The following is an 11821-nucleotide window of genomic DNA, read 5'->3' on the forward strand; positions in this document are numbered from 1 at the left end:
GAAAAAAGGGGAAAACAATCACCTCTCAACTCTTTCTCCTCTCCTCCATTCCCTGCTGGCATTCCCTGCTTTATCATCCCTTCCTAAGAGGGGTGATGTTAGAGGGGACGCAGAATGAGCACCTCCTCAGGGAAGAGCCAGGCATTCCTGCCCAGCACATACAGTATTGGTCATCCGTTTCTCAGAACGGGACTAACTAACCACCTTGGTTGTTGGTCTCTGGGGTGGGAACTTGGAAATTTGCATTTGTAACCAATTCTCCAAAGCAAGTATTCTCTGACTTTGTTGTGGAGAGTCAGCGGCCAAGATTAGAACGTCCTCTATCGCGACAACTCATGTGTAACTGTTTTTGCTGTGCCCCAAGACCTCAGATGAATTCCATGGGGAAAATGAATATATCTAAGCTGTATAATAAATATGATGGGCACTAGTCACACATGGCTACAGAGCACTTTGTATGTGGCTAGCGCAGCTGAGGAACTGAATTATAATTTTGCTTCATTTTAATGAATATACCTTTAAAAACTGAAACAAAATTTTTGCGTTGATTATATGTTCAAATGCTACTACTATTTGGATATAATGGGTTAGGTTAAATACCTTAACATAAGTTTCACATATTTCTTTAATATGGACACTAGAAAAAATTTAACTACATAGGTAGCCCACGTTCTATTTGTCGGACAGGCCAGTCCGCCCCATCCTCTCTGGAGTCCAGGGCGATCCGTCTGTAATGGGGAAGGCGGATGGGCTCTGGCTACTTCCAGTTCAGTCTTCTGCTTGTACCCTAGCTTCTGCCTACCTGTGTGCTAGTGCATTTGCAGCTGAAAAGCAGAATTACGGTCTTCTTTGGGAAAGGCTGAAGATGTTTGTTGTAGATAACAGGGGTCACTAAAACTTCAGGGGTGGTAAGTATTAAATTATAGTACCCTGGAGTAAACCTTACTACCCTCCCCTGGTTGTGGTTTTCTATTTTTATGTCCAAGATCATTTTTATTTATATCTGCTTTTTTCTAACATTCTAGACATTAGATCCTTCTGTAGTTTAATGATTTTTGATCTAGAAGTGCAGCAAGGCATAAAGTTAGGGACCTAATGTTTATTTTTTTCCTTCTCTTTTTTTTTAGAGATTTAATATCATCTTACTTTTGCATAGATAACTTTTTGGCAGGAAGTATAGTTGACTGGCAGTCTGTTAATGTGTGACAGTGTTCAGCAAATCACAATGTAGTCTGTTCCAAACAGTTTGCCTTTTGAGGCTGCTTAAATATAATATTCTAACCTGGCAAATAAGCTAAACAGTTTTTGAGCAATTCATATCATAGACTGTATCAGTTGATGTATATATAGTAGTCCTCACTCCACTCTTTAAAGTAGGTCTTATTTCCACTTTCAGGTGGAAACTTGGGTCTTTCTGACTGTAGAGTGCTTACTGGTAACTAAAGAATAATTACTTAGCTAGGGGCACCTGGGTGGCTCGGCCAGTTATGTGTCCAACTCTTGGTTTTGGCTCAGGTCATGATCTCACAGTGATGGGATCAAGCCCTGCATTGGGCTCTGCTGTGGGTGTGGAGCCTGCTTATGATTCTCTCTCTGCTCTTGCCCTGCTTGCTCGCACGTGCATGCATGTGCGCACCTACACACACACACATACACACATGTATGCGCACGCGTGTGCTTTCTCCCCCTCAAACATTTTTATTTTAAAAATTATTAAAGAATAACTACTTAGCTAGTTGCTCAACTTTTACTCTGGCACAACCACTGTGCCTTGGCTTAGGTATTCCAGTTGGTGGTAATTTAAGGATAAAATAAGTATTGAAGCTCCTAAATCATTGTTTTGAATAGTAACATTTAAGACATTTTTGAGTAATTTAAGGCTTCACTTAGGTATTAAGTTTGGGCTGCTGTTAAGTGAATTTTTGAGGAAGTTTTTATTGGTGGAAGAACATATATTTCTTTATACTCGAGCTATTTTTATCTCTGTTCTTTAGTATTTTGATAGCTTAGTAATTGTTATAAATTGCTTATTCTTTTGTAGTCCATATATGACTTGCCTGAAGTTAAAGTAGAAGACATCAGAAAGTGATAAACTTTAAATATGAAGGTCTTCACTTCATGCCAACTCCAGTGGAGTTGTAGTGGCTGCCTGGAGCACTGTGGTGGGATTCTAGGTCTGAGGTAGTTACCCCTTTCCCGGGTATTTTCCATCCTTAAGAATTACGCTTTTGATGGAGACCTGATCTGTTTCCTTGAAATGATTGGCACTGATTTTTTTCTCAAGAAGAGGAAAGCTTTTCTTAAGCTTGACATAAATCTTTTAAAAAGTTTCAAACCGATAAATACTCACCTATTTATAGCCAGGAATGTAGGTGATGTGTAATTTGGTCAGTGTGATATGGATCTACCAAAAGTGGGAAAAGGAACAAAGTACATTTTGTGACCTCACATCAGCATACGTTCTGTACAGTTGGCACAACTGAATCCAATAGATTCATATTCAGAGGTTAGAAACCATAGCATTTCTCTACCACTCTTGATACTTATATTTATAGTTAGTATGAATAGAATATTGTGCTTTATACATATAACAGTCATAGGTGTGACTGTTCATGTTCTAACGAATTTTCTTCTCCCCCCAGTATAGGAACCACTTGGTTTAGAAGTGTGTTTTTTTTGTTGGTTTGTTTAAATATCCATTATTTTCATTATTGGATTGTCCTCATGGAAGTAGTTTGTCAAAAGGTATAGTCTGTCAAGAAGGAAGTTAGAGATTGTTCAGTACCTTCCTTCTATGCATCCTGAAATCTGCTGCACATTGACATCCAGAAAGTTGTGGAAAAAAATGTTGAAAGCCCCCTGAAAAATGTCAAACCACTGGCTTTTTAGAGAAAATTTCTTAACGTTTTTCTATGTTCTTATATAACACTTTTGCTGTGGCCACACTTTGGTAAAAGTTTAATTTGGCAGTGTTTTGGTTTTTTTTTTTTAAGTTTATTTATTTTGAAAGAGAGTGTGTGCACGTGCTTGTGTTGGAGAGGGGCAGAGAGAGGAGAAAGAATCCCAAGTGGGCTCCAAGCTGTCTGTGCTGAGCCCAGCGTGGGGCTCAACCCCACAAACCATGAGATCATGACCCGAGCCAAAATCCAGAGTCATATGCTTAACACACCGAGCCGCCCAGCGCACCCCTTGGCAAGGATTTCTTATATTGTTGTCTTTTTCTATGTATGTTTTTAGTAGAATCAGTAGGACAGGGCAAAAAGGAATAAACATATGGTATGTTTTGATTTTTTTGTTTTAATCCAATTCCTTATATGGACTAACCCAGAGGTAGACTATATATGATCTCTGTATGTGCCGTATATTTTGGTTTTTTCCGACAAGTTAAAATGGAAAGATTCTTGGGGCGCCTGGTGGCTCAGTCGGTTAAGCCTCCGGCTTCAACTCAGGTCAGATCTCACGTTCGTGGATTCAAGCCCCGCGTCGGGCTCTGTGCTGACAGCTAGTTCAGAGCCTGGAGCCTGCTTCTGGTTCTGTGTCTCCTCTCTCTGCCCTTCCCCCTCTCATGCTCTGTCTCTCTCTGTATCAAAAATAAATAAAACATTTAAAAAAAATGGAAAGATTCTTAGTGTGAGAGCAGTTAAAAACAGGGTGGGTCAGGTTTGTCCATAATTTGCTGATCCATGGACTAAGCTACTGAAAATCTTTGAAAGCTTATGTAAAATCATGGTTGCAACTATCTATGGCAAAATAGTCTCATTTTGCTAATAAAAAATCTTTTGTGGGGCCATTTTTTTCTTAAGAGAAATCATAAAATTGCCATTCTAAATTATAGTGCCACCCAAAGTGGCATCTGCCGTACAAAAATTGGTTAGGAAAAACCCAGCTTAGTATCTTAGTACCTTTGATGATGGGTGTAGATTATTTTCTTATATCCTTGGTTTCTTACAGCCAACCTCAAGAAAATTTGCAAGACAATTGTTGAGGCACCAAGTGATGAGGACAGACTAAAAGCTTTTGCTCCCATTCAGGAAATGATGACTTTCGTGCAGTTTGCTAACGATGAATGTGACTACGGAATGGGGCTTGAGCTGGGGATAGATCTCTTTTGTTACGGCTCACACGTGAGTAAATGGTCACTAGACCTTCCTTCTCTCCCCCCTGCCCCCCCCATACGGGCAGACTAGAGCATGCGCATGGGTAGGATGTAAATTCAGCTTGTGTTTCAGAATGAACTTTGTGATAAGCAGATGTCTGCAAACATTTACTTGAAATTCATCTTGTATTCTGCCAAAGGTGGATAACCAAGATTATTTGCCTTGAGGTTTGCATTTAAGTTAGTTTATTTATTAGATGTACTGTAGGTATACACATGCCCTTTAGTTGGGTGTGTGGGGGTGTATTCACACATCTTTCCTGGGGCTCCATTTGTTTTCCATTGTGGTGAGGGGTACTTGTTCTTACACTCAAATTCCTAGGTGAAGAATAGATACTACAGTAATTCCCCCCCCCCCCCCCCCCCCCCCCCCCCCCCCCCCCCCCGGCCTTATCCCATTTCACTTCCGGTGGTTTCAGTCACCGCAGGGTCAGCTGTAGACCAGAAGCAGATGATCCTCTCCTGAGATACTGTCAGGACAGTAGTAGCCTTAACATTGCATCACAATGCCTGCGTCATTCACGTCATTGCGTCGTATTATGTAGGCATTTTAGGGTTAGTACAGTATTTTGAAAGCCACCACATTCATATAGAATTATAACCATATACTCTAACAGAAGCTACTTTTTATTCTTGTTAATAATCTCTTACCGTGCCTAATTTACGGGAAAACTATATATAGTGTTCGTAGTTTTAGGCATCCACTGGGGGTCTTGAAGCCTATCCTTTGTGAATAATGGGGGAGGGAGGTGAGCTACTGTATTTTAAAATAGGCTTTAAATGAAATTATTTAAAACAGGAGTTTTTTTAAATCATGAACTTTGCTTATTAAATAGGAAAAACCTACTGAACAGTTAATACAGTGCTTATTCAGCGTAGTTGGCTAAAGGTGTAGAGGCTGTAACATGTTTCTGAGGCTAAATTGTCCACATCTGCCCCACCTAGTAGCTGTGTAAGACCGGACAGGTTTTCCAACAGCGTCATACCTTCTGTGTCCTTTACCTGTAAAATGTCTCATGCGGGCACAGACCTTTCTCATTTACCCTGCCACGTCACCTAGCAGCCTACCCCGCCCAAAGAGGTAACCCATCTCATGTTCTGTAGACTACTGTAAGGACCAAGACTAAACCAACAGCTCTGGAACTTCACCCATCACAGCCCCGCTGGAGGCCTATTTAAATGCAGATGGGCGTACTGCCCCCTCCCCCCCACCCCCAGCCAGTTTTGTTGGAGTTATTGGAGGAATCTTCTGAATTTGGACTTCGGACCAGTTACCAGGTCAAGCTGATCCACTGGGCCAGGGAGTCTGTTTTGAGAACTCTGCTCTAAACCCTATTACTGTGTTTCTCTGCCTACCTTACATATGGTTATTAGTAAGAATAATCAAAATGTTTAACAGCCAGAATAACAGTCCTTGGCCAATCACAGTAGTGCTAGGCCTGCCAAAACCATGAATCACCATAACTGAAAATGGCTGTGAGGACTGCAGGACTGTGAACGGGCTTGGCACAGCACTCAGCACAGAGTAAGTGCGAAATGTTAACTTAACAAAAGCAGTGCCAGTGTCTCTTCCAGTAGGTGTGTACGTAGTAGCCGTAGTCAGGTCACTTGGTAAACCTAAGGCAGTGACTTAAGAGAGCAGGGTCACATGGTGTGTGAGGGGGAGAATTTGATAAAGGACAGTAAGTGTGATTTGAAAACTCAGCATACCTATTCTTATAGTATCAGTTAAGGAAAATAATGATTTAAAATCTTAACTGGTCGGGATACACTAGAGCAGGGAAAAACATTTGAGCATATAGTTTGGGGCAAGTAAAAAGGATGATAAATCTTATCTAAGGAAATAAGGAAAGTTACAAATTTTAGTTTTCTTCTGAATTTTCTTCAAGATGTCCCATCGTCTTTTCGAACTACAGAATTGCCTCTCCGACAGAATGCTAATAAGTCCCATGTCATTTCACTGTTCTGGTCAATTGAGAAAGTAGCTAAAATGATGGCCTGTGCTTTCGTAAGAGCTTCTGCGGTGTGTGTGTTTGCAACTACGACTTCTGCTTTATTCTCTGCCTAATGTTAGTTCTTTTCTTTCGCAGTATTTTCATAAAGTTGCTGGCCAGCTTTTGCCTCTTGCATATAATCTGTTGAAGAGGAATCTCTTTGCAGAAATTATTGAACATCACCTGGCAAACAGAAGTAAGGAGAACATAGACCAACTTGCAGCATGAATGCGAATTGGCTTTTCTTTGGTGCACACTGTTTTAAAGCATTAGTGTTAAACTTGTGAATTTCTTGATTTTAAGGGATACAAAAAATAAATTGATGGGAATATTTACTAAAAACTTTTAAAGCTCTTCTTGCTGGTTTCTTTCATGTGCAGATACATGGCAGTCAGTCATCTAAATGGTGATGCCCTAATCACATCTGAACGGCAACCAAAGTCATCCTCTTTAACATGTCACAGAAGTCACTGTCTACTGCCTTTAACATATGGGCACTAAAAATTTATTTCTCAGACTAGAAAATTAATAGCCATAGTTTTAAGGACTGGATTTATGGGGGTGCCTGGGTGGCTCAGTTGGTTGAGCGTCCAACTCTTGATTTCAGCTCAGGCATGATCCCAGGGTTGTGGGATCAAGGTGTGTGTCAGGCTCCGCACTGCTTAAGATTCCATCTCCTTCCCTCTCTCTTAAAAAAAAGGGGGGGGGGGCATAGGAGAAGCAAACTTGGAAGGTGCCTGACCCCAGACATAACCAAAGCTGCATTTTAACAGTATCTCCAGGTGATTCATATGTAGTCTGGGTACCTATTAGGTATATTCTTCAAAACAGCTCTTGGACTCACTGTATTTACTAATTGATATAGGATAGAATATTGATATGACAGTATGGTATACTAATCACTAGACCATTGATTTAGATTTTAAAGTTTTCTGCAAATTATATCATTGGATTTCTAGTACAAAGCTGGATACAACTGTGTTTTATCAGATTCACATCCTCTAAGCCTGACAAAATGCAAAATGTTCTTCACCTTAAAAATAGAGAGCAAACCATGAAATGTAAAATAGCAAGCTGAAGATTGAGCTGAAGAGCATACAAACTTTTCCCCCTTTTGGAGTTAAAGGTACTTTAAAGTCTACTTACTCTGTCAGCTACCTCCTTAAAATAACGTGAGATCCTTAACTCTCTTTGATCTAAAGTATAATTACAAGCAAACACTTTCAGCCAGGACTTTTAATACGAGTAGCTTGTCTCATCTCCCCACTTAGGCTACAAGCTTTTAAGAGCTTGGTTTATCAGTATATATTTCCCTCAGTAACACAGACCTTTGAATACATATATGTTGAATAAAATGACCCTGTTCCGTACTCCTGGGTGATAAAAATCACACTAGCAAAACTTGGGAAACTACTTTGAGATGCCCCTGAGAATTCTTGACTTCTCAGATAACAGGAGGTCTTCTGTCCAAAATCTCTACTGCGGCCTATACCTGGTATCTGTTCTTCCCATTGCCCACATGCTGCCTTTGTAGGCCACTGAGATGCTTTCTAGAGACGTTTTATGTGCCAGCTTGCTTAGCCAAACCAAACAAGAAAGATCTTTTTACCTTCCCTTCCATTACTGCACCAGAACTTTTATAGTTCTGATGGGGAGGTATCAAAGTTTTAAGGAACTGTCACATTTCAGCGGCATAAGCATCTGCAGGTCCTGGACCCATCTGAAGTGTTAGTGGGTTTATATTAAAAAGATAACAGTAACATTGGCTCACACATACTTTGATTAGAAAGGGAGACCAAATTGCATTTGGTCTTAAATAATTGAACATTTTAGAAGCTCTTGAGCTTTTTTCCTTCAGATTTCTTTAGTTTCTAAGGTACTTAATATTGGGGACAGTATTTAAAAATAGTTAAATTTTTTAACACTGATTATTCAAATAAATTCAACTATCTTATATTAAACCAATCTGCTTAGCTAGAAATACTAGATGCCTTAAATTTTGCCATTTCTTGATCCTACAGTTTCAAATATAGTTTGTAACTTTTTAAAAATATGCTTTCTTGTGATGAGTAACATGGATTCAAACAGGATTTCTTATCAAGGAACAAATTAAAATAAAGGAGGACAAAAAAAGATCACTTTTCTTCCATACCTTATACAAACCTAACATGAATGTGTATTTTCAGAAAGCTGGGTAGAACAGCCCAAGACTGAATTGGATATCAATGCCAAGAATATGGCTGTTATAATTTGGATACTGTAGTTGTGGATTCAAGTCTCAAATTCCCAAATTGTATCAGAGGGCTGGAAACATTTAAGGAGGTACTGACCTTCCAACTACTGAACATTTTTCATTGAAGAGTAAGCTCCTTACAATACCAAATCTCTCTTTTTCCCTCACTGGAACACAGTCCACTGAAACCTAGTTTGCAATATTTATATCCTCCTAGGATGTGGCCATCCAATAGCTGTGGTAGCTTCCAAATGCCACCCATCCACTTCTGTTCTCTGAGACACATATATTCTAAGTGCCTAGGCTCATGAAGCACTTTGACCCAGTAAGAATTTAACAAAATCACTACCCAACTCAAATTTAGCTAAACTCACTTCTGGAGCTTAATAACAGTTTCTAGATCACCTCTCAAATATATGTAGAAAGATACACTCAAGGAAAACTGAAAGCTCTAAAACTCACATCCAAGATAGTGCTACAAACTATCTCCCCAATGACAAATACCCAATATCTATGCAGATGATCCTTCTGATACCCTAAACCTCACAGTTTATTTGGTGACCTAGACTAGGGGTCAACAAACGAGGGCTGAGGGCCAAGTCTGGCTCACTCCTTCCTGTTTTTGTAAACAATTTTCTGGAGAAATAGCCACACCCGCTCATTTGCATATCATGTGAGCCTACATTGGCAGAGTGGTTATAGCAGAGACTATATGACCCAAAGAGCCTAAAATACTATCTGGCACTTCACAGAATATAATTTACTGACCCCTGATCTAGATGGTACCCCACTTTAGCCATCAAGTCTAAAGTCACATCCTAGACCATCACCAATGATGAAACACCCCCCATAATCTCAACTTGAAGCATCCTACTGTCCGAGATACCAGCACCCATCTTCTCATCTCTCTTCCTCTAGCCCCCAGCTCCAACCATTTTCCGACCCCACCACAACCTACAACAATTCACTGATCTAACAGCCTTTTTCACTGTTCTTCATATTCTTGCTTCCCTCTTCACCCAGCCCTTATATTCTACTCTCCATCATTAGACTCACTCTCACGTCTACTCCACTGCCCTGCTCTCCTTTGGTTTTACTTATGTTACAAACTTAAGCCTGATAAAAAGCTGCCTACTCCTACTTCTGCTCAGTATCAGAGGCTTGGGGGAAAATACAACCATGACGACTGGCCGCCTTTTAACCTCAAGTTGCTCATGGTGCTGCCCGTTGATCCTATTATTACTATTTTCACATCTTCTCTCAAACACACAATGCCTCCCAGCCCTCAGTTTACTTCATTGAGAAAAAAACAAGCAAACTTCCACCAAATCTCACCACACTACCAACTGCCCACTATACCCTGCCTTTTCCACATCGCTACGAATGGTGCTCAAGGTCCCCACTATGTGCCCATCCCCTCTTGCCTACTCAAGGACCTCTCATTAGATCAACTTTCCCTCCCAAACATTTCCATCAACAAGAGCTATAATCTCCTGCATCTTAAAACATCCTTTATTTCACATCCTCTTTCTGAAAAGGTCCGGGAGAGCTGTGAGTAGCTGCCTTCAATCTCTGTCAAACCCATTCTCAGCAGACTATTGCCTGATCTCACTGAATCTGCTTTGGTGAGTTATCCATTTTCTCCACACTGGGCAATTTACTTCACTGATCAACCACTGAAAAGCTGATCCTCCTTGAAATTATTACTCACTTGCCTGAGGGGGAACACTTTCCTCTTAAAGGCACCATTCTGTACCCTACCTCACTGGCTGCTCCCTCTTCTGCCGGCCTCTCGTCTCAAATCTAACTATACCTGTATGTAAATGCTCAGTCCTCTCTGGCCACTTAATCCCATGGGGCTCTCATCCCGACTCAGGATGATGATACCTCCCACATTGTTTTAGATCTCTCAGGCTGGACCTTTCTTCCTGAACTTGAGTCTCATATATACAACTGCCTATTTGTCATCCCCACATGGAAGTCGAAAAGACTTTTAAAATTTAATGTCTAAAACCAAAATTCCTTACGGCCTCATATCTATTCTTCTGGAAGTCCTTCTCAATTCAGTCAGTGGCCACTCTTCTGTAGTTACTCAGGCCGAAAACCGTGGAGACATCCGTACTCCTCGTGTAGCGCTCCACAGGCAATTCGTTAGCAAATCCTGTCTAGCCCAACCTCCCTTTGTCTAAAAACCAGCCACTTCCATGGCCTCCACCAGTTCCAGTCGCGTTCAAGCCTCTATATCTTACCTTGATTATTCCGAGAGCCTTTAATTGGTTTTCCTGTTCCCACCACTACCCAACGTAGTCTATCCTCAACAAAGCAGCCAGAGAGCATGTTAAGTCAGATAATGTCACTTTTCTGCCTCACTGGCTTCCCACTTTATTCAGAATAAAATTCAAATTCCTACATCCCCAACATCTTTCCTCATCTTCTACCCCACTCCCCACTCCAGCCAGGGACCAACTTGGTATTCCCTGTAACTGTCAGGCACACCCTACCCCAGGGTGTTTGCACATACTATTTCTTCTTCTTGGAACATTCTTCTTAGAGATAATTGTACCATTCCCTCACTTTCTTTAAATCTCACCTTATCCCTGAAGCCCTCTTTCATCACCCTTTATAAAAATAGCATCCTCCCCATTAATTTTCTCCAGTAGAATGGGAATTTTTGCTTGATTTATATATGCCTAGTGTATGACACACAGAAATTTAAGAAAAATTGCTGAACTAATTAACTTGTGATATTTATCACCATATGACATCCCATATATGTTTCTTCCCCTAATGGGGAAGCATCTATCATACAGTAAATACTTTACAAAAAGGGGGGTTCACCTAGGTGGCTCACTGGGCCCCGCATCAGGCTCTGTGCTGACAGCTCAAAGCCTGGAGCCTGCTTCCGATTCTGAGTCTCCCTCTTTCTCTGCCCCTCCCCACTCGCACTCTCTCTCTCTCAAAAATAAACATTAAAAAAAAAGTAGTGGTCAAATAAAATGAATGATAAAAAAATATACCGTGGACTTTTAATAAGTTATTTCCTTTTACTGAGAGTTTCATATTAGACTACTGAAATCTTCTAGGAATTAAAATGTTACCACCTCTTTTCAGGCAGTTCTATTAGCAACTTTACAGAGTAGTATCTTAAAAACATGTAAATCATTTACATGTTTTATCTTCATGCTAACAGCATAATTTTTCTTTTTGAAAGTAAACTGAAGTGAAATCTGTTGGTAGACATGCGACTTCTCGCTGACAAATGGAGGCTCTACCCTCCTGCTGGCAGTAAGTGCTTCCTGCTGCCCAACCCAGCGCCTATCTCCCGCTGCGCCTTGCCTGCCAAGTACGGCTTTGTAACCCGAGCGACTGACTGAGCCTTCTTTCCCACCCCCGGAGGCTGCAGCCCAGGCGGCGTGGCCTGCACTGCACACAGCAGCA

The 11821-nt window shown here is 40.8% G+C and overlaps 1 protein-coding gene across 8 annotated transcripts in view; it reads left to right on the forward strand.

Annotated features, from left to right (window-relative positions):
* The window catches only part of LOC115291414 (histone PARylation factor 1), a 41886-nt gene that overhangs the window by 20279 nt on the left and 9786 nt on the right, over positions 1–11821 (forward strand). For 4 of the 8 annotated variants that reach the window (XM_029938866.1, XM_029938874.1, XM_029938877.1 and 1 more), the window contains 2 exons: positions 3952–4124; positions 6247–6346. In XM_029938866.1, coding sequence (XP_029794726.1) covers positions 3952–4124; positions 6247–6346 — 273 coding nt within the window. Of the gene's footprint in view, positions 1–3951; positions 4125–6246; positions 6496–7194; positions 7224–8336; positions 10622–11594 lie in introns of those variants that run through there. The other 4 variants (XR_003908441.1, XM_029938883.1, XM_029938901.1 and 1 more) reach the window with 4 other exon arrangements.

Source organism: Suricata suricatta, chromosome 1 (assembly GCF_006229205.1).
Source record: "Suricata suricatta isolate VVHF042 chromosome 1, meerkat_22Aug2017_6uvM2_HiC, whole genome shotgun sequence".
Taxonomy (NCBI): Eukaryota; Metazoa; Chordata; class Mammalia; order Carnivora; family Herpestidae; genus Suricata; species Suricata suricatta.